The 23,841-nt window shown below is 33.6% G+C and overlaps 1 protein-coding gene across 1 annotated transcript in view; it reads left to right on the forward strand.

Moving 5' to 3' along the window:
- The window catches only part of LOC139688077 (uncharacterized), a 34,549-nt gene extending 17,585 nt beyond the window's left edge, over positions 1–16,964 (forward strand). The window contains exons 3-9 of the mRNA XM_071585498.1: positions 1,094–1,206; positions 2,148–2,308; positions 12,483–12,645; positions 13,583–13,716; positions 14,058–14,143; positions 16,353–16,448; positions 16,832–16,964. Coding sequence (XP_071441599.1) covers positions 1,094–1,206; positions 2,148–2,308; positions 12,483–12,645; positions 13,583–13,716; positions 14,058–14,143; positions 16,353–16,448; positions 16,832–16,953 — 875 coding nt within the window. The 3' untranslated portion in view covers positions 16,954–16,964. The remainder of the gene's footprint in view (positions 1–1,093; positions 1,207–2,147; positions 2,309–12,482; positions 12,646–13,582; positions 13,717–14,057; positions 14,144–16,352; positions 16,449–16,831) is intronic.
- Positions 16,965–23,841: the final 6,877 nt, after the last annotated feature.

Here is a 23,841-nt window from a genome sequence, read left to right on the forward strand (position 1 = left end):
TCTCCAAAAGGAAGGCAGGTGAGGGAAGGGTATATAAAATAATGGGAGAAACGATTGTTACAAAAGATAATTGTAAATATCTAGGGGTACACCTAAGTAAAGACTTAGGGTGGGGACTTCACACAGATTATGTGGTAGGCAAGGCCTTTAAATCGCTTCACTGGGTCATGCGGAGCCTCAAAGGAAGCACTAAATCAACTAAAGAATTGGCCTACAAAACAATTGTAAGGACTATTGTCGAATATGCGACCACAGTATGGGATCCCTTTTAAATAGGGCATGTGAAAAAATTAGAAGCAGTGCAAAGGAAGGCTGCCAGGTACGTTTTAGGGCGACATAGGCAGACTGACAGTGTAAGCGACATGCTAGGCTAACTAGGATGGGGGTCACTAAAGAACAGACGGAAGCGGAATAGACTGTGTGCCATTTTTAAATTATTGAAAGCTGACGGAGGCTGGAAAGAACTGAACGAGAGTGTAAATAAGCCATGTTATCTCGGCAGGAATGATCACCCGCTTAAAATCAAATACATGCCTCAAAGGACAAACACCGCCAAGTTTTCGTTCCTAAATATGGGAATCAAAGAGTGGAACCAGCTGCCTGATGAACTCTTTAAGATCTTACCCAAAAGCATTAAATCATTTAGGCGTGAATGTAAAAGGTATACATGATGGGATTGTTCAATGCAATACGGCAGAAGGTGTATGGCTGTATAAAAATATATTGTTTTTTCTTATTTTTTTTATTTTGTAAGTCTACTATATGACTATTTAATGACACTATGATATGTTTTAAGAATGACTACTGTTTGTTATATCATGTCATTGCCACCCGGCTTATCGCTTAACAGCAATGTATCCAAAATAAAATTTAAAAAAAATAAAAATAAAATAATCACGTGCGTTTTTGTTTTCATGTTAAATGGCGTATCCATCCCAGTAAAGTTAACGAGCGATAACTAACTAATATGGCTACCCCATGCTGATGAAACTTTACTCTATGCACTAAATATAAAATTTTGAATGTTTCAGATAAATTCGACAAAAAGTTTCCAAAATGATCTCCGGAGCTGTTTTTTGTGCTTTGGCAACAGCGTTTTTAACTCTTTTTCTTACTTCGGGAGTGAATGGCCAAGTTATTCGAGTTGGTGCCTGTCCTACGCCAACGTTGTCAAGACCGCAAGCTGCACCAGCAGCACCAAATTTTGTAAGTAATAAATGGGAGAAATTTTAACATCAACAAAAAAAATTATGCCACGAAGTGGAATAAATATTAGCTGAACTGAGTCAAAATTTCTCTGTTTTTTCCACAATAAAAAAAACTTGGTGATACCATAGGTAGAAAATGTATTCTAAATATTCCTAGGAATGGATGATTTTGTTTGAGTTAACCGAAATGAGGAGTGTTTTTCCCAAACGAGGTCATGACAGGTATTTACCGGGAGTTCTTTATGGATCTTACATGTTAATTACAAAAGTAATAGAAAACGGAATCACTATTTATTATGTTTTTAAATTTTTTGAATATATTGATTGAGTCTTTTGATTATAAAGATTTAATACTTATAAACTATTTTTAAGTGCTGAATTAAATATTAAATGTTTTTGACAGTCAATAAAAGTGAAATATTTATTATTCATAAATATATTGTAAAAAATATAATGCGATGAATATCTGTAGTTTGTTTTAACATTATATGTCATAATTATCATCCATAGTTTTTTTGTTTTTTAAAATAAGAATAGTTATAAGCTCCGTTTCGGATGTGGAAAAAAACAAAGAAACTGTTCTCCTTTGTGAATTGGCATGAGTATAAGTTTTAGTTTCTTGGTTTAATGTGCTTTACGAGTAATTACATTAACAAGGTTCCATATTTAATGAAAAAAAGCTTGCCAAATCAGGAAACTCCCATTTATGAAGTGTTCGGTCACATTAGGAATTCCATTTTTTTCTCCAGTATAATCATCTAAAATCCATTTAATTTTCTGAAAAATATAAACTGTGTTAAATTTCAGGAGGCATGATATTAAGTAATGCGTGACAAGATATTGCAAGGGTGATAATGTGAAACACAGATTACAGTCAGATATAAACATGCAAATCTTACAAATCAATTTTTCAAATCTTTCTCATTTTTTTATTTTTAGCTCAGTGGTGACATGAGGAGAGTTTGGTACGTCGTACGCCATACCAGGCCAGTGCTTGGACCCCAGCTAGTATGCAGACAGTTCCGTTTCAGTTTGGAGACACCGGCCGTGGCTCCTGCGTTGCAAACAATATTAGTCGACATATCAGGAGTAAATTGGTTGTAAGTAATTTTTCAAGTACGTTCCCAGCGAAATTACATAACCCTAGCCATAGAGGATGGGAGACAAACTGCTTCAACTTTACTTTTTGAAATCAAGTTGAAGAGGTATCATGTGTAATATCCCATAAACTGTTCTTTATATTCATTTACTTTGAGAAATATATATTTTCTAATCTAATGATTCTCTCGAAGGTTAAGCATATAATTATGCCTTAATATTTCAAAATCCTACTTTCAGCTTCGATTAGCATCTACCATTAATCTTGAAAAATAGGAATATAATTTTAAATAATCACCATGTTATTATTTCAACAAAATAATATTTTGAAATGAGACTACATCTGTCGGCTCATCAATTGGTTGATTTTAAAGGGTATGTTACAGTGCCATATTCATCAGGAACCGGTCATCGTATTACAATCCACGCATTCCTAGAGAAAGATTTGACCAAGTGTGAATTTTCCTCGGCGAAGCAGGCTCATTTCAATTGGATAAGATTCGGTGCTAAGAATGATTATCTGATCTTATGATTAGCGATTTATGTGCGATCGACCTGAAGCACGTAAAATAATCATATTTCATTTCGGTTAAATAAATTAATAATCTGTTACACCTTTAACTTTATGCTTGTATTGAACTTTAAGGATGATTTTAAATAGTTATGCATGATAGTAAAACATATTGCTAATGTTCTTATACTTCAAACCTGAGAATAGGTAGAATACACATCCTAAATTTGAACTGCCTCCAGGTTAAAACATAAATTTGACAGTCAGTAATTATAAATATAACTAATCATTTCACGAAAATAGCAAAATATCCGAATGAAAATAAAGTTAAGCAAACACATAAGCACTGATTATTTCCTGGAATATCCGATTTTTCTAGAAATATCTTTCCAGTGTTTCAGATAAACTATTTTGGTTCCGCATTATTCTTCATTCAAATGTATCTTTGGGTCAATCAGTAATCCAAATATCCTCAAAAAAAAAGGAAATTTTATTTTCTTCTTTGAGGTAAATAAGGAATGCATACCAATTAGGAGGTATTTATATCTTATAATTTTTATTTCAGCGGAAAAAATATCACAGTTCATGGAGAAATGTCGACAACGGACACCTTTTTCCAAACGTGGTCAGCAGAGTTCAGAAGACTAGGTAAAGAATTACCGCTTTAATTTATTTTTACTATTTGTAAAAGTTTTATTATACAATTGTTTATTTTTACAGTAAGCTAATTTAAACCGAGTACTATTTTTTTATTTAATTAGGGTGAAATTCTATAATTTTAATATTTACCTAAGTATACAATTGAACCAAGACCAAGAAGTCAGCCCATGTTGACTTAACATTAACGGGAACAAAAATTATATATTTTGTGCCAATATCATAACATTTCCTCGATCCACTTCCATAGACTTTCTGGGTGACTCTGTGCATAATTCTTTTAATATTCTTTGATACATGCCGACCCCGGTGGCGGCGGGGTAACGCCTGCCTACCCAGAGGTCGTGGGTTCGATTCCAACCAAGGCGGATTTTCCTCCATCTAGGGCATGTTTGTATACAATTTTTAAGGGCTAGGTGGAAGAAGGGACAATAAGTCACAGCCTCGCCCAATTTAGTCGATAAATAAATCAATTATATAGTGTCAGGCTTATAGTACTACATTATGTAATTGCCATTACTTGCGTTTCTCTGAGAAACATATCTTTAATGTAATGGGCATCCCAATACTGCGATTAAGAGAAAACTTAATATTTCTCTCTTTACAATGCTCTGAAAGAGGGACTTAGTTCTTATGCCGATCCTCAACACACTATGCCAAATTCCCAAGCCAACCTATAGAATTCACTTAATTCTTTTTGTCAGTATCGTTTTCTTGGTATCCATTTCGTGCCATATTCCCCATAGGGAATGGATAAAATGGTCGCACTCTTAGACTTTAAGCCCACCGTGGCAATTTGTGATTATCATTACAATTTATTTATTGAGACCTTATTATTAGATGTAGGTGCTTCGTATTACTAGAGGTGGTTTAAATAGGCAGATTATAAGGTGAAAAATACCAATTAAACATTATTAATAATCCTAAGTATTAGATGAAAGATAACCAGATCGGTACAATTAACCTGTGAAAAGAGACGCTTAGGAAAGTGGAAAATGGGAAAACTCTGGGATAATGAGTTTCACGGGGAAATGATTTGTTAGTTAAAACTTTTAGCGATGCAACAGAAATATAATAATATAATCTTTCTTTTGATATTCATTATTTTCACATTTCTGATGCAATTTTATGATTTCTATTACTTGTTTCTTCCTCAGGGAAAATATAATAGTCGTTCATGTAAGCAGTTATAACTATATTAATTAAAATAATTTTTAACTTTAGTTAATAATTTCCTTTAATTAAAAGTCATATTTTTATCATAATGTACCTTAACGTCATCGGAATTTCTGTTTTGCTTATTCATGTTCCTTAACTTCAACACAAAAAACTTAAATTTAGACGTCAATTTTTTTGATTGAATAATTCTTATTTAATAAATTTCCTGACTTTTCTTCAGCAACAACTCCATCGCTGGTGCCTAGGCCGTCTCCGTATCCCACTGGTTATTTAGTTCTTGGCTACGATACCGCTGCGATGGCGCCAGCTACCCCCACTTGGGTCGTTTTGTACTCATGCACAGCCGTCGGACAATTTCGAGTCGGTAAGCACGAGAGTTAGTCTTAAAGAGAAATAAAATTAAAATAATCATCCCATGTACCTTTATACTCGTATTAGTATGTTCCTCAAGATTGTTTGTGGAAACATTAACTTTTTAACGGTATCAATTTGGAAATTACCCGACAGTAATTTTTGTTTTAATAAGAAGAAGTATACAGGAGTCCATTTATATACTGTAATATCTCCAAAAAGTGAGATTTGGCTTGGTATTGGTTTTAGCAAATTTATTTGCAGAATTACAACGTCGGTGTTATCATCTTGAGCTTTATTGAATACGATAATGCAATGGTATAAATAAAATGACAAGCTGTCAATTGACGCACATGATCAGACCGAAATAATCTATTTATTTGCTTGGTTAGTTGAAACTCTCCATCTGTGTGTTTTTTTAGCCAGATTTTAGACAAAGGTAAGTGCCAAAATGACGATATTCTTTCGTAACGCACGGGATATTGCAGATTGATATTTTCTTACGTCTATGAAGTAGGTTACAAAGTTTAGAAAACATCACGCTGTTTTCAATTAGCCGACGATATTTTCGGCTTAAGTCAGGACCCTGGTAAGCTATGAAGAATTTAGATAAACGATGAACCTGAATAATTACGCAAGTTTTAGGGCGTCAGTTGACTTGCAATTAGTAGGAGTATTCACAAAAAAATTTAATTTATTTGTCTTGATAGTAGAAATTCGTATTCACAAGTCACGCCTGAAGTAATATTTGCTTTTACCCCTAGTTTTATGCCTCATCTGCTTTCTTAATGCCTTCCTTATTATATGCAAGAATGTTATAACATACCCTGAGGTCTTCTTGAAATTCTGTGGAAATTGGTGTACTAAAAATATTTAGCTCCTTATGTTAGTGGATTTTGTTGTAGGCAACGGAAGCCATGAGGGGTAGCCAAAGAACTCGGTAATAATAACTATTATTATACCCTGGAATACCCAAAAATGTAAACAATAAAATCTTCTGAAACAATAACGCAGAACTACTGAATGATTTTATGATTCAAGCCAAACTGTAAGTTTTTTTTCTAGTATCGCCATCGAAGAAGGAAACAATTTAATTATTTATACAAAATGTTCAGTTATTTCATCAATGTTAAAGTGAATGATTATTGTCTTGACACAAAAAAATATAATACCAATTTGACCTTTAAAATGATTTATCTATTGTAGGAACTGTAAGAATTAACTAATGTTTCTACTTAAAATTGGTTAATTGAAACGAGTAAGTTCGTTGTTTACGATTAGCAGCATGTTGTCAGCAACGCAGAACCGTTTTCTTAAATTTCAAACATTCTTAATTACATAATATTTTTACTATAAATATATTGACTATCAAAAACGTTTATTTCCAACTTATTCATAAATATTCAAACAACATTTCAGAAACGGTGTCCATCTTGACCCCGACCAGATTACCGAGTTCAGCAACAATCACAGCAGCAACGGCAGTCATCACCGCTGCGGGGGTTACAAGTTCCCTAACTCCAGCTGAGCAGACAGTTTGTGTCTCATAGAATAACACAAAACGTAAAAATAAACTTGAATTTCCTTTCCCTTGAATTACTGAATTATAAAAACTTTGTCTCTTTTGAGGTTTAAGAATGAATGATTTATAAAAACTTTTGAGAATGGTTTTTGCCAACAAAAGATCAATATTCAACGTCATTATGTAATTTACTTGTTATTTACCTGTTTGTGAAATGTCTCCTTAGATTCCAATTAAACATAAAATAGTTTATTTATGTGAGATTAATAAGTTCAATTTTTGTCTACTATAGTTTAAATAACGTATTGTAATGACAAAGAATAAAAGATTTTTCCACCATGAAAGATTTTTATTGATTAATATTTTCCCCCTATCATCCATCTGCTAGTAACAGAATCACATTGACGAAATAATCATGCGTACGAAAGGGAATTGATTACATCCGCTATAACAGAACCGTAATAAAAGTAAATCAGTCGTTTAAATTTTTGTCCTGGTGAGGAATGCAAGAATTCGGATTATTATAGGACGCTTTGGGGACTTTCTGGCATAAGTACTCGGCCGGATGTCGAGGGATCCGGGTTCGAATCCCGGTTAAGGGGAATGATTTTTATCCTCTAAAATGGTGGCATTGTAATGCAAATTACTTCCAGAAGGCGTAAGAGGCGTGGGAAACCCACTGAGAGTGGTGTGTGGACACACTAGGGTGCTACTTCGAAGATTTTTGAGTGAATGAATCAGTAATGAGTATTACTACTTTTGGGACAATAAATATACAGTTATATACAGCAGAAGGAAAGAGAGGCAACATGAATTGGGAACGGTATTAAGTTGAGAGAGGATAGTAGGAAACTATTACTAATAGTGGAATACTATCAATACAAGCTAAAGTTAAACCAAGGTGAACTTGTTCGATATTCAGGTCCACGCGACAGCAAGTAGACATAGAGAAATTCGACGATCAATTACAGGAAATAATAACTGGTGCCCCAGAGAATAAACATGCGATAGTTATGATAGCTCGGAACGCGGGGGGGATCGGGATGGTGCGGTAACTAACGTGCTGGCTTCAACCAGAGGGCCTGGGTTCGAAATCCGTAGGCGGCTGATATTTTTCAGTAGTATTCCGAGCTCTACTTGAGGTGCTTTGTGGAGAGCGCTTTGAGTGAACACGCCGTCTATCGAATGGGACGTTAAGCTGCGGACCCCTAGGCGCCTTTCATTGAGAGTAGGCTAATGCCGACGTCGGGTTTCTCTCCAGTCTTCTTCCTTTCCTATCCATTCATAATGACGCAAATGACCTCAGCTGTCGGTCGCCTCCCGAAAAAACTACTACCTTAAAACGCGGTAGTGGGAGAGAACATGGGAGTGAGATAGGTATAGAAAAAAGGATGACCTTGGGAAGAGAATGAAAGTGTTCTGCAGAAGTGAATGTTTACTCATAGCGAAAATTAGGTTTATTCAAAAATTTATATGTAGATTTATATTGATACTTAAGGAAATTCAGGTTTTCAGATAGACTTTGTATGATTCGGCACAATATAAAGAACAGAAAAAGCGTAGTTTTCAAGTAGCAGCATGCGGATTTAAAACCGAATTTATTAAAAATGACGTATAATGTCGTGAGTATTTATGTATGAGTGACGTTTCATGTGCATAAAATTTTAAAATAAGATGAGGAAAAGGAATATAGTAGATTCAACCGAAATGAATACAAACTACTACTTCGAAGCATTAGGATAAATTATGATTTAGGCAAGGAGACAGGTACAGTGGGAGAAATATGAGAAGGCGTAAAAAAGTGAAGTATAAAACTGCGGTGGAAACTTGACAAAGAAACCGAATAGATAGAAGGAAGAAGAGAATCAATTTAGACACCAAAAATAGGATCCGCGAAGGAAAAATAATAAATTGAAGCGGGAAATTGATGTGACGAAATTGGAGGAAGACGCAATTTGATTAGCTTGAGCTTTAGAAAAGAAGGGACAAATGTATAGTATACGCTGTACAGAAAGGTACACGCTTTACCAGGAAGTAATAAGGCGGTAGCCGCGGTCACCAAAAAATTCATAAGTTGAACTAAGAAAAATTCAACGGAGATGAAAATAATAAAATGAGGACTTATATGGTCAACATATTAGGTCAGCAAGAAAAGACAGAGAATTTCACGTAGATGGTTGTAATTTTGGTTGCTTGGGGCTCATTACAACGGAATTTGCGGAGCTAGTCAAAGAACTAGGAAGTGAATGGAAGAGTTAAATGGGCCTATTTCTTAGATAGGATATTTGAAAATTGGAAGATTTCGTCTGTTCAGTTTTCGTTCCCATTCCAAAAAAGAAAAATGTATGTGGATGTGTAAAAGTAGGTTAGAATAATTGTACAATAAGTATGTTTACGCACGCAGCTAAGGTGGTACATAGGTTCATCAATAGGAGGATGGAGAGGAAGGCAAATTCTTCGGGAATGATCAGTTTAGGCTCAAGAAGCGTAGATGTATGGGAAATACCAGAAAATAAATGAGATTTTGTTGATGATGCATGGAATATTATCAGGATATATTTTCTTTTTTCGTTTATTTTGAAAAGCCATATGATGAAGTGAATTCGGTAGAATTAATGAATGTAATACAAGAGATAGGAGTAGATTGGACGGATATTGGGCTTATACACTACCTCAGACTGTTCAGCTGCGGATGGAGAGTCAGGCTGTCCTAGGAATTGCTGAAATAGGTGAAAGAAAGAAGTTTCCACTATGGTGTGTTCTTCTTATACGTATTTGGAGAGAGTATCAATCAAAAAAATAAAGAAGGGGCAAACTTTGGAGGAGATTTAATAAAAGGGATTAAACGTATTGCCGAGGACATTAAAAAATGAATGCAAAAAAGATGAAAATGAATGAAAATTAAAGAATATGAAGATTTTGAGAAAGAGAAAATCGGTGTTTAATTTTAAAGGAGGAAAAAACTAGAGAAGAGAGAAAATTTTACCTATCTTACAAGGGTTTTGGACCAAGATGGTGAAAGTAGTTGGGAAAACAAAAGAAGAGTGGTATTAGGCAAATTTGCTTTCGTAAGGAGGGACAGATTTATGACAGGGTCATTGAGTAAGGATACTCGGGAAAAACTCGCTAAAAATTTGATATAGTGTGTTTTTGTACAGTTCGGAAACTTAAAGATAGTTGAAGCCAGATAATAGGCGTCGATTGGAGGTTTTAGAGTTTCGGGTGAAATGAAGGATGGAAGAGGCTATTAATTGACGGACAGGAACGTTGATGAAATATTTGCCATTGTTAAAAATTTTTGGAAGAAAATTAATAGCCTGTGAATTCTTAATGGTGGAAGAGGATAAAGTATTATTACTATAAATCTTAAGGAGAGTGGAAAGACATAATAATTGCAGTTGAATTGGATGGATGGGTGTTGAATACTGTCATTGAAGTAATGTAGGTAGATGAGCTCGAGGTAGAAGTTGGGAAAAGACAGGCATGTTGGAGAAAATGAAGGGAGATAGAAAGTGTTAGGATTTTAATAAAGTTTAGAGTAATTTGGAATGCCAGAGGTTGAACGGACCTAAGGTGTAGCAATGCTCAGTCATTGTCCATCCATGAACTCCCTTAAGCGGTCGTGTATCAATTAAATGTAGATATTTCATTCGATATGATAGCAAACCCATGTTAAGAAAATACGAAGGCCGAATTGATCACAGCATGATGCGTAAATACCTTCAGTAACATTTTGAAACATTAATTCTCTGAGATTGTAGTATAAGTCATAACTGCATAACTTTCTGATGTGAATAAGACCCTTGACATTCACTCTCACTAACCTCTCCCTTAATCGCAAAGGACTCATTTCCTTCGGACGTCCCTCATCTTCCAGGCATCGGTTTCCGTCTCTCAGCACACACCTCGATTGCTCAACAATATAACGCGATGGCCGATGGAGACGTCTCCTCTTTATTTCTGCCAATATTAAAAATGACTTAGGGTCAAGAAAGGTGACAGGGAACGCGGCGTTGCATTGACTATCCCTGCGCATGCGCTATGAGTGCCTGTGACGTACGGCAAATATCGTTTATAAAGGCGTGTAAGGGACTGAGACCGACGTAATAGGACGTCCCTGTGTCATTGCGTAGTAATCTGGGGAAAGAGTACAGGTAAGTTCCATGCTGTCTACATTTGGTTATGGTTTTCCTTAGGTTCTATCGTTGGTCATTTCACTTACTATATGATATTTCAGTTCAACGGTTGCCCTCTGCCAAGTAAACTGTGTTTTATAGTCATGAAATTTTTCTTCTGGAATTGCTTCTAGTATTCCGTTTAATCTAATATCATCTTCTATTTCAGTTTTTTAGTCAAATCGTGTGAATGGCACAATAAATCCGTGTATATAATAGGTGTACTATTCAAAATGTTACTTTGACGAAGCTTTAATTTAATAAAATTATATGGTTTCAATAATCTACAATTGAGATTTCATTTGATTACCAATTATGATAATTTTTCCATTCAGAAATATTATGGAATTTAAACTATTAAGGCTTGACAAAATTATTTATTGAATCAATTGAAATCACAAAATATGTAACCGTTTTAGATTATAATTTGGATCCCAGGCCCCTTGGGAAATAAGTTGACAGAGGCCCATTATAAATCAGTATAATCTAATTGATGATATAATGCTATTATTTAAAATCTAATGTCAAGGTGAAACCTTATATGACTTGAAAATGGGCATAAAGAGGTTACGTTGGCATTTAGTTTTTCAGCTGTAAAAAGGAAACATATAAGGAAGATATACTCATGTACTCGTGTTTTTTTATATCTTCATTTTCCACTCGCATTATATCCCCTGGAAACAGTATCTACCTGTATAATGCGAGTTAATTGGTAGCTAGCTACCTTATAGCAAAAAAAAATAATTATTAAACCTACATAATTTTTATTATGGCCATCTAATTTTGAACCATCACCAACATCACATCTATGGCAAAGAATTTTTTTTCACTAAAAACAGTAATTTATTAATATTTTTTCTGTATTTTGGGATTTTTTTCCGAACGAAATTAATCATCACGGATCTTTGCCGTACTGTAATCATATTTCAGATCGACAACTGAGATAAGCGGGCATTATTAAACTCAAAATATTGTTTCTGGAATGTTGTAAATGTATTTCATCTTACATAAACTAAGAAATAAGACAAAATGAATGTAGGAAAAAAGAATATTGCATAATCGTTACTCTTCATCATTACTCAGATAATATAGGATTATATAATTAATTACTAGAGCAAGTATATAGGTTGCTCGCTGCAGACTAGGTGTCTAATTAGTGGTAGTGGGTATAATAAAATCGTAAATTAAAACTTGGAGAAGTATTTGTAAATATTCCACCATAGTAAGAAGTTATTTTATCAGCATTTTAAGATTCACATTAAAACAAATGTTATTTCCTTTTAAGATTTTTAGTGTGACTTAAGAAGAGGGAAAGGGGAAATTAATGTTGAAAATTACAATGCCTGTCAAGATTTGATTCTGTAAATTAGTTGTGTAATGTTTTATCGAGTATACTAATAACACACTAAAGAATATCTAGCCTGTGTATAGTTTTTTCGTTGTATTTTATATGCAACTCGATTTTATTTATATTTTTTTAAAATAATTAAACATTTTATCCTCGAAAAAAGCAATTGAAACGGAGAAAGCCTAGATGGAATAAATTCAAAATATTCATGCCATATTTATAGATGTTGGTATAGCGAAAAAAGCATTGCTATGCGATGAACAATAGCGGATCACTCCGTTAAAGGTTACGGAACTGCGTAATCTTCCACAGTGTATTTGAATTTGCCGAAATTCTTGTTCAGTGGATCGGAAAGACTTAATCTTAATACCAATCGGTGTTAATTTCAGTTTATTTACTTTTAAAATACCATAAACGTTTCTTTTTATTTCAGCATTGAAAAAATGAAGCTGAGAACCGGTGGAAAAGGTCGAAGTTGCGCCACCGTTATATACTTAATTGTTTTACAATCATTACTGCCGGATGTGGTCTGTGAGAAATTTGGGTTCGGTCTGTGTCCCTCTACGACGCCAGCAACGGGAGCCGCAGCTGGCACGGTGAGTAACTAGTGAGGAACATTAATTTTTGGGGTCATTGAAAAATTGGGGACTGTCATGCCCGTATAATAATGATCAGGTTACTCCTGAAAAGTATACACGACTCAGGATTTGTATTTGAGCAAAACGTCTACATTCACCCGTATATTTTAGTTTGCTAGTTGAAAACCATACTGCTTCATACCATACAGCGGCATACTGCTTTTAAACTTGTTTATGAAGGTTTAATTTTTTTGGAACGCATTATTGGTATGTACTTCACAAAAATTAAAAAAGTTGTATTTTTAAAGATAGAAATTACACGTTAGAATTATATATAAGCCTTAAAGGAGTTTAAATGAAATATTTATCAAAACCCTTCAATGCGCAACGATTATGTCTAATAAACTGAACTAAAATCGTACACTAAAGTTGGAATAAAAATTGGAAATGATTGGAATATTATTTTTTTAATTTAAAACATGAAATCAAAAATTTGTAGGTAGATGAAATGATCTATCTAAATGAAAATATGCAATATTTCTTTAAATTATTTAGTAAAGATTTGAAAAAAATTATAATACGAAAATAATGATGAAGATGATCTTATAATGATAAGGATAATTTTCCTATTAATGATTTTCTAGATCAAATTAGCGGGTCAGGGGGCGGAGTGTCTGAGTCAATAGTTCGTCCTTACATTTTTCCCCCACAGCATTAAAATTATTGAATATTGTAATTAAATAATTTCATCTAAGTCAGTAAATATGTTCGTTACCTTTGGCAAATATCAATAATATTTATCGATATAATAATTGCTTTTAACGATATGATATCAATAATTTTGCCAAGCACTTTTCAGTCCGATTTGAATTAAATGGTATGCTCTCTTATTTATTAAGCATTGATAATCAACGGTCCAGATCACCAATTTGAAGGTAGTTTTTGTCCTTTTCAGCTGATTGGGACATGGTACAACACTCAGAAGTACTATTTTTCCTTGGATCCTCCGTTAAAATGCATGAAATACGAAATCACCATGGCACCGAATAGTGCCGATTTAACTGTCAAAAAATCCACATCTAATATAATGTAAGTATATTCTCATTAATGCTCACTGCTGTGAAATTTAAGTTATTTATGTGGAAAAAAAGTAATTGCTATTTTATAGAGTAACTGTAAAAATATCATTCATTCTGAAATTAATATAATCATTTCGATTGTATCAAATACAAAGGTTTTCTTGTTCTTATTTGACTACTGAGGTATTTGTTCTTAACTGCCATATTTAAAGGAAATTCACCGAAAGTGCGATTGATAACTGTCGCTTCATAAACTGATTACATAACTGGAGGTTACTAAATTTTGTGATATGCTGAAACCATGGTGCAAATAAAGATATTTGTGTTTCTATATTTTCTACACAATGTCAGTACCGGCCTGGAGTATTCAGAAACTGGGACCTTAACCCCAGTTGGCACGAGTTTCAACAGATACCTGGTGTTGTTTCCCTTTCATGGTAAGTACAAATATATATATATATATATATATATATATATATATATATATATATATATATGTATATATATAATTATATATATGTATGTGTGTGTGTGTGTTTGTGTATGTTTGTTTGTTTATATACATATGTATGTACATATTTTCTCTCTGGGTTTCTCCAAAAGTTCTAAATTCTAAAGTTACCTCCTTCAGTGAAGTGTATTTATTTGAAATGTATCAAAAGACATCAAGGTATGTCAATATTAAAAAAGTGCATATTTTTAAGATTGCCTGTTAATATACCTTTACATCTTTCATCGAAGAAATACGATCTTACCCACAGCCTCGGAGAAACCCAGAGAGAAAATATGTACATACATATGTGTTTGTTTGTTTATATACATATGTATGTACATATTTTCTCTCAGGGTTTCTCCGAGGCTGTGGGTAAGATCGTATTTCTTCGATGAAAGATGTAAAGGTATATTAACAGGCAATCTTAAAAATATGCACTTTTTTAATATTGACATACCTTGATGTCTTTTGATACATTTCAAATAAATACACTTCACTGAATGAGGTAACTTTAGAATCACATGATCTGATTCATGGTTTGATACTAGCGCGAATAGAGCTTTAGGACGCCTTTCACTAATTTTGAACAACTGTTCAATCTATGATGAAACATACCATTTAAAAAGTGGAAATCTTTAAAGAGTAAGGTATCAGGATATTTAAAAAAGGACATAAATTGCTGGCTTGAGGTCTCTATTCTGTTTTAATTCTGTTAAACTTACTCTTAGGACTTTATTTCTTTACAAGCATTAGATTTGCAAGAAATTTTAATAAAATATTCAGCATATACCTCCGACAAGACATTTGGAAAATATTTAATGCATTTGTTTATAGAATTGTATCCGACACTTAAATTATGCGTTGACATTCTACGCTCTCTGGTCTTAATCATCGTCTCTATGAGAGCCTCGCCTTTTCACCAGCTGTAGCTGAGTTGTTTGATGATTGAATACCAAATGACATAAGATGTTGGATGATGAAGCAAGTGAAGGGATATTTCATTTCAAATTTCTCAGGAATCAAGTATTTACTTTTAATTAATTAAAAAAGTATGAAATCAATTGAATCTTAAGCCCTTATGCCTCTTATTCTTAAGCCACATCGGTAAATTATTTATAATTCAGGTTTTTCAAATGTAATTTACTTAAATATGAATGTGTAGCATAGGTCAAATTATTTTCATTTTATTCATGCACTGCACCCAAAAGAGGAATTCCAATCATGAAATAGTCAATGTAATAATCAGTATTTAATTTTAAAACGGCGTTTTTTAATAAATCTCAGTTTAATGGTAGTAATTTTTTATGAATAGTACTCAAAAACTCCCCAACACTATACCCTATATTATGTTACCCCAACCTACAATTACAACGGTAAAATTAGCATTTTAATCCGAAAATAAGTTAAAAATCACCAACTAAAACGGAAAACGGCCTCATTTTTATGGCTATCTTGTTATTTATTAATGCGGTTAGTTTCTATAGTAATATAGCTCTTTAAATTCCGTGTGTTGCTTCACTCATTCAGGGATCAAAAAAGTATTTGTATATTTTTGGAAAGCAGCGTGTTCAAATGTTTTTAAGTAAACATTTCAGTTGCAAAAATTGAGTAAGAAGGACTTGAAAATAATGTGTCCCAATGAAAGGAAATCAAAAATAGTGTTTCAAGTATATAGCATGATTTTCTCCTGCTAATGGAAAAATTGCTACCGCTAAATATTCAATTGCTCCAAATTTGCGTCAATGATTATTTAAAAGTAATGGCTTTGTGCACAGAAAGTAGTTGATTTTGCCACCATCCATTATACTCCTGCAATCCCTCTTCATTAATATAGTAAAATTTCGATTTGTTGCTATTTTCCATGATATATAAATTGGAAATAGGGAAATGTAGCGTCTTTATATTTCAGGGCAGGCATAAAATGGTAAATAAAATTAAATATCTTGCAGACGTGTTAGCTATAATGTTAATTATTTTTATACAAGGAATCTTTCCATTATCCTCTAAGAAATTCCATTATTTTCTCAAATTTTAAGATAACATAATTTCATGTGCTTCATGAAAAGTTATTGAAGAATATTTATGATATTCACAAATGCACACACCGTTTTAACTGCGTAAGCTCTGTGACTAATCTAACCTTGACATTACAGTAATTTTCCCAAAAGACTACATTCTGCTTGGATTTTCGGCAAACAACTTTGCCGTACTTTTTACCTGTCTTAACGTCGCCAGTGTTTACCACATTCGTGAGTACATATTTATTTATGCTTCATATATTTCATGTCACCGTAACTCTTGAACATTACCCGGAACCAAACTGTTTTGAATTCTAATAATCTACAATTCTAGATTTTAGAATTCTCTTGGTAATGGCGTTATTCATTTGATACTTTGAAAATACTTGTCAACACGTAAATAAAATTATAACAATTATATTCAAAATTCTAAATAATGAAAAAACCAAAAAAGAAATCTTATAACAATATTGATAGAGTACATTTACTTTTTTCAAAAGTCCGAAAAATTACGTTATAAATACATCTATGAATTGTTTGTAACAAAAGGATTCAATATGGTGCATTACTTTTACTTTCTCATTAAATTTTGACGCTCTACTCTTTCTGCACAGAAAACGTAGTGGTTTTAACTACAGCACCCGTTCCTACGGCGACGACTCTTCAAGCAATAGGAGCTGTTTTGGCGGCAAACAACATACCGACATGGCTTTTATCACCCGTCATCAAATGCTAGTAAAATAAATATCAATTTTAACCAGTATTATTTTCTATAAAATAAATGCTAATTGTAATGAAAATATTTTGGTTTTATTGAATATTATTGCAAAAAATATCCATTTTTCAATTGATTTAATAGTTAAAGAGATATTAACAAACGACATACTCCAATTTTCAATTACATAAAATATTGGTAGCACATTTTCTAAGGATTTGGGTGGCATAGGACGTAAAGCGTAAAATATTATACAAAGTTAAATGCGCAAAACTAATACTACTGCGCATGATCTGGTTTGTATCAGTATTATTATTACAGTCATTGATAATTAATTAGAATTTAACCAATTAGCGTCCTCATATAATCGAATTAAAATTCTAATCTAAATGCCCATGTTAAAATGAATCTATCGTTAGGCAGTTGAAAGGAATGAATTAAGAGGGGATAGAGATAATTGGGAAGAGAAGATATTAGAAAATGATTATTAATAGAATGGTAACATGTTGAATTTTGGTAACTCCTGATTTAAAACTAATTTGTAAGCCATAATTCTAATAGGCTCCATTTTATTAAAATTACTTGCAAACATTACCACTAGCTAATTTCGACGGCACTAATTAACCATTAAATTGTATAATGTTGCATTCAAAGATGAATAGTATTAGCTTCCTCTGAAAATTCATTTGGAACTATATAATTTGGAAGGACCAGAGATAGTTAGGAGAGAGTTAGGAAGGATAGAATAAGGTACTAGGATAAGTATCCCTATTATTTAGTCAGCTCAGTCCAGCTTAAGGGAATCATTTATCATGAAAATTTTCCAGGGGAGGAAGGTCTTTCTCATTCTTATTTGAGAAGTCGTTTGCGGAAGACGGGTTTTGGTTTGATGGGAGTGGGAGGGGTGCGTCCGCCTCAGAAGACGTTCACCTTTCAGGTAATAGGACGGAGTGAGAGCTCTGACCTCCGAAAAGAGTCGTCCCTCAACATTTCTCATCCCACCCCACCCCATTTCCTCGCCTTGGTCCACAGAAATGGTTTTTCGGTTGGAGACTGGGGCCCTTGTCTCGTAGTCAGCGCATGCGCGAACCGTCTTCTCCCCCTACCTCCCCGGGCAACCAACAGTAGAAGGCTCAAAGGATCTCCACATTGAAATAGGCATGAGACGAGGATCAGAGACAAGGTCGAATTTTTCCCGACGAATATGCCATGGCAGCACTAATCAGGGGGTTCCCTTAATTCTGTACTCCCATTTCCTGCCCTCATAAAATCAAATTTCACTTAGCTTGCCTGAAAGCCCTCTCAAAACAATAATTTGAGAGGTAGCACTTACTTCTTCTTTATATCAGCTTCTTGTAAGTTATTCATAGTTTTTGTCAATCATTTATCTCATGGAACAACATATGTCTGCTGAATATTTTAGCTCGACCTGTTTTGATGTATTGATTTTTACATTAAAAGTAAGTGGAATTGTCACCATGCGCTTGCATACTGCGAATAAACGAAAGTTTTTCCATTGCTAAAAAGGTATCATCTGCATTTAGTTGATGAATTTTATTTATGCAAAACATTATGTTTCTCTGAGCTGTGTAATGGGGAGCACTAAGCTATTTCCCGTGGTGCATTTGATGTGTCCACTGTAACCTTTTCCCCATCCGCACAAGAAGGGCGCAGGGGAATTCTTTAACATCACAATTTTTTATCTATAAAATTATATTTTATTAAATAAATCTGGTTTATATGAAATCACTCGCAATGATAAGGGAAAGTCTCATCCCGCCGTTTACTTTGAAGTCGATAATTTCGTTTTTTTTATTTAACTCACAAGTAAGTAGTTGCCTTGATATCAGGCTGGCTCTTTCTTCCGAGATTTTTTCATATAAATGTAACACAAATAAAAATAAAAGATACACAAATAAAATGTATGCAAAAAAAATGCATGTTAAAAGCAACGTATTTGAATAAATAGAAACGTACGCAGGATACTGTTCAAAGTATTAGAAATTGTACAGCTTCTTCGATATTTCATATTAATTGTAAGATCCAGCAAATGTCAAAGGATAACGGCTAGTAGACTTATATAATGAAAGAAATATTTCAGAGGCGAATACGCTCTTGAATCATGACCCGTTACTCTGATGATGACATGTTATCATACTAACGGAAATACCACTCCTGTGTGGCTTTGAAACTTTGGTAAACTTTAATTATATTCCGATCATTCGGTTCACTACTTATATATATATATATATATATATATATATATATATATATATATATATATATATATTTATATATATATTGTTCCAAAGGATATCCTCTCGTTGTTACTTCTTTGTTTACACCATTGAAGTTATGAAAAAGATAATGAGAAGAATTTTATGTAAATTTTAATGCAGGAATAAATTTGTCAACTGAAATTATAGAGTTATTTAAATTAAACTTAATATAGAATAAACTAACTTTTATTTATTGAAACAAAATATTGAAAAACAGTCAAGGACTACACATCAACCATGGTTGTAAGTAGGTGGAATGATCATTCGCATGTCTTTAGCTAAAAGTTTACACCTTTTATTTCCACTTTCAGCGAGCTACTATTGCTCTTTTTATTTCTAAATGATCCTCCCTGCCATGAGTAGATGTGAAAAATTCTTATCAAAGAACCGTTTAACAGTTATCGCAATTTTCATGTCAGACAAGGTTCAGCCCTCATTGTACTTTGCCGTGTGATCAGAACTCATGAACCGCCTTTTAGTGCGGAAAGACTGCATTCCATTCCAAAGCAGTGGCAATAAGAATGTTTCAACAATTTTGTTGATCTATTGCTCTCAAAGTATCTGTTGGTAAATTTCTTAAAGCCAAGGTATTGATTGCTGCGGCAATGGTTGCTGGAGCGGGAACCCTCAAAGTCGTCAGAATATAACTGGTTTCTGCAATGTAAGAAATGACATTTTTATAGCAATTGTCTTTTTGACTTTAACCTCTTACCAAAAATAAGAAAATGGAAAATAAAATTCTGTGTAGGGTCTCATGGTGCACTCTTGCTCACCTGAAAGTAAGCATCTAACCAATACCCCGCAGGCCGCCGTAAGGGCGAGTGGTGGTGGATGTTATATCACCAGCCATGCATGCACAATTTCAATCATGACACCTCTACACAAATATTGGTTCCATCATGCCCTTGAAAAAAGTTAACCCACGAAAGAAGGTACTTACATTGAACCATAATTCATTACAGGATACGTAGATTCGTGACGAAGAATTTTTAAAAAATGCGTCTTTTAAATAAAAAGAAAACATGCAGGAAATTGACTAAATACATACACTGCCAATTCTAATTATCTCCTCCGCGATTGCTGTCATATTAATTCTGATATATTGGTAGGAGGAAAAAATTACATTCAAAATGTATCCGTTTAACAATAAATCTTACGTTGGTGATCTGATCTACCATAGCAAGTCGGGGCCTGTAAAATGTCTTTAACATTCTCAGATAAGTAACCTGCCTCCAATTCATGCACTAAATATAACCTGTATTAAAGCCTACGGTCAACTAGTTGTACCCATCCTAATTCTTCCAATAGCGTTGTAACACTGCTACTTTGTCCATAGTAACTTTTAGCAAACCAAATAAATATATCATATATCAACGAATACAAATAAGGTATCGTAAATTTCATCAACTTCTTTCACATTCAACCCATGAGGCTTATTTATAATCTCTCGGTATTAATAATAATTTATTTTAATATGTATTCCTTTTAAAATAGGTTCTGACTAAATTAATTTGGAATCTCGATTTTGAACTATTATACAGATCAGATTAGACTTTTTTAGCTGCTCAAACTTCTCTTTGCCTTCCAGGCACCGAAAATCCAATGTATTCTTTTTATCCTTCCATCCCATTGCCAAATATTCTCCTTGCTATCAAGACCTAGACACCTCTATTCTCATAATGTACACCTCCATTCAATTTTACACAATACTTAAAATTTTTCTAAAAAAATCCTCTTTGTATTCTAAATTGTATTCTAAAGCTGTTTTAAATCTTTACTCTGTATATATATATATATACTACCTTGATCAAAAATTTCCCGGAATTTATTCAGAAAATTAAAAATACAAGTTTATTCATCTAAATCTATATTGTCCCCTTCAAAGTAATCCCCATCGACTGCAACACACTTATGCCAGCGCTTGATCCAATCCTCGAAACATTTTTTATATTCGGTTTTCGGTATGTCCATCAGTGCTTCCTGCGATTTTTCCATTACTTCCTCTCGGCTGCTAAAACGCGTTCCCCGTAATGGTTTTTTAACTCGATTGAACAGAAAGAAGTCACAGGGAGCCAAATCAGGTGAATTCGGTGGCTGTTGGATGGTATTTGTTGCATTTTTCGTCAAAAAATTACGAATAATGATAGCACTGTGCGACGGTGCGATATCATGGTGCAAAATCCACGAGTTTTCTGCCCACATTTCTGGTCTCTTTCGGCGAATTGCTTCACGCAAACGTCTCATAACGCCCAAATAATACTCTTTGTTTACTGTCTGGCCTTCTGGCAAAAATTCATGATGCACTACACCGTTGTAATCCATGAAAACCGTCAGCATTGCCTTCTTTTTTGACTGAAAACGACGTGGTTTTTTTGGTCTCGGCTCATTTGGTGAACGCCATTCACTTGCCTGATGTCTGGATTGCGTGTCGTACTCATAAACCCACGTCTCGTCTCCAGTAATGACCCTTTTGATGAATGTGGGATCGGATTCAGCCTCGCAAATCATGTCTTTTGCGACGTCAACACGGTCTCTTTTTTGCATGAAATTGAGGTCTTTGCTGCTACACGACGGAAACCCAAATCATTAACCACAATGTCTTGGGCGGATCCATAGGCAATGTTCAAGTCCTCCGCTATTTCTCTGATGGTTAATTTGCGGTTATTGACCAACATTTCTTTTACTTTATCAATTTTTTCACCGACTTTCGATGTCGATGGTCTGCCACTGCGTTCATCATCTTCGATTGACTCACGACTACTTCTGAACCGCTCGTGCCACTGGTAAACGACCGTTTTTTTTAGAGAATCGTTGCCGAAACACTTTTCCAACATTTCCAACGTCCGTGCGCCACTAAATCCGTTTTTTACGCAAAATTTAATACAAGTTCGTTGTTGCAAATTTAAATCCATTTCTGCAATTGTAAAAAATCGCCAACACACACAGAGATAGATGTACTCTTGGCTACGTAACTTTTGCAAATGTCAAGTTATGACACTAAGATTTAAAGGGAATATCAACAACAGATGTACCAATTTAACAAAAAAAACAGAACTCAAATCGGAACGATGGGAGCGCCACACGGTGGTTATTCCGGGAAATTTTTGATCAAGGTAGTATATATATATATATATATATATATATATATATATATATATATATACATATATATATATATATATATATATATATATATGTATCCTCAGAATTCTAATTTAATATTACCATAATTCCTAAAAGACCATATTTCCAAAACCATTGTACCATCCTCTAGAGTTAAGTTTTTATAAAGCCTGGTGGTATTAATTTTTACTCACAGTTCATAATTTCAAGCCTCTCATCATCGGTAGTTCTTTTTTTCCTCTTAGGCGCTATTTCCTAACGCATTCAACTAACTTTTTACTATTTTATACTTCACATACTTTATATACTATTTTTTATTTTGAATGTTAATATAAGTCATGAGTAACGAATCTGTTAAGGATAGCAATAAAAAGAATACAATTATTATTTGCCCAAAAGTAATTAAAAAAGTACTCCTTTACCATAGAAAAAATTGGATTGAGTTTTTCCAAAAAATAGCATCCACATTATTGTTTTTTGGTATCATTGGAGTGACATACTTTGGAAGTCTAAAGAGCCATTGCATACTTGTAAAGTATTTTATGCCAAATCTAACGGACTTTATCACGTTATGTCTAATCTTTTCTAATGATGGTCAAAGCTTGCATTTTCATAAATCGTATTTTAAATATAGCATTGTTACCACCTCAATAAAAATTAATTTCCCAATTTTATATAATGATCGATAAATCAGGGCAAATATCAATTGAAATTATAATAATCATGCACATTTTGTGCGAAAAAAGCAATTGCCCATGATCGTGCAAATATATACCGGCATAAATCATTAAAGGGAACCCAATCGTATAAAATAATTGGAAAACCTATTGCACCCTTTTGGTGTGCAATTTTCCTAAATAGTTTCTTAGAGTTTATCTGTCTGCTAGATAAATTGTAAATTCGAAAGTTCTAAGTTGCAGCTCAAGAGGTTTGAAGTATGTTGTGATAAATAAGTAGCAAACAATTCATTGAATAAGATTACTGTTGGGAAAAATAGATAGCATGGTAAAATGTGATTCCTGAGAAAAACGCAAAGGTAGTAAAGATGATTGTCGGGAAAAAAGTCAGGATAAGTGAATGCACGAGAAGCTAAGCGGCAATAGGATACTGAGTACAGTAATAGAAGAAATTTTCTGGTAAAATTAGGTAGAGAGAGGAAATTTGTATACTAAAATTAAGGGAGATTAATGCATGCAGAGCTATAGAATGGGTTATTGCAACACAAGGAGAGAGGATTAAGAATATTTTATGTTATGCTAGATAGGTCTCAGGAGTACCAGTACGTAGTTACAGGATCTACCTACAACCTACACTCATTTGGTGGTATACTATTATTAAATAAGTAATGGAGGACGGAGAAAAACTAATTTAGCTAATAAATGTACGCAGATACAAAAACGTAAACACACTGTTATTGGTATATTATTAAAATATGGATGAAATATGGTGAACGCCTCGCCAAGAAAAACTATACCAACCATTAAACAAGCATTATATTATGGAACCA

This window comes from Hetaerina americana, unplaced genomic scaffold (assembly GCF_022747635.1).
Source record: "Hetaerina americana unplaced genomic scaffold, ioHetAmer1.1.p SCAF_2, whole genome shotgun sequence".
NCBI classification, from domain to species: Eukaryota; Metazoa; Arthropoda; class Insecta; order Odonata; family Calopterygidae; genus Hetaerina; species Hetaerina americana.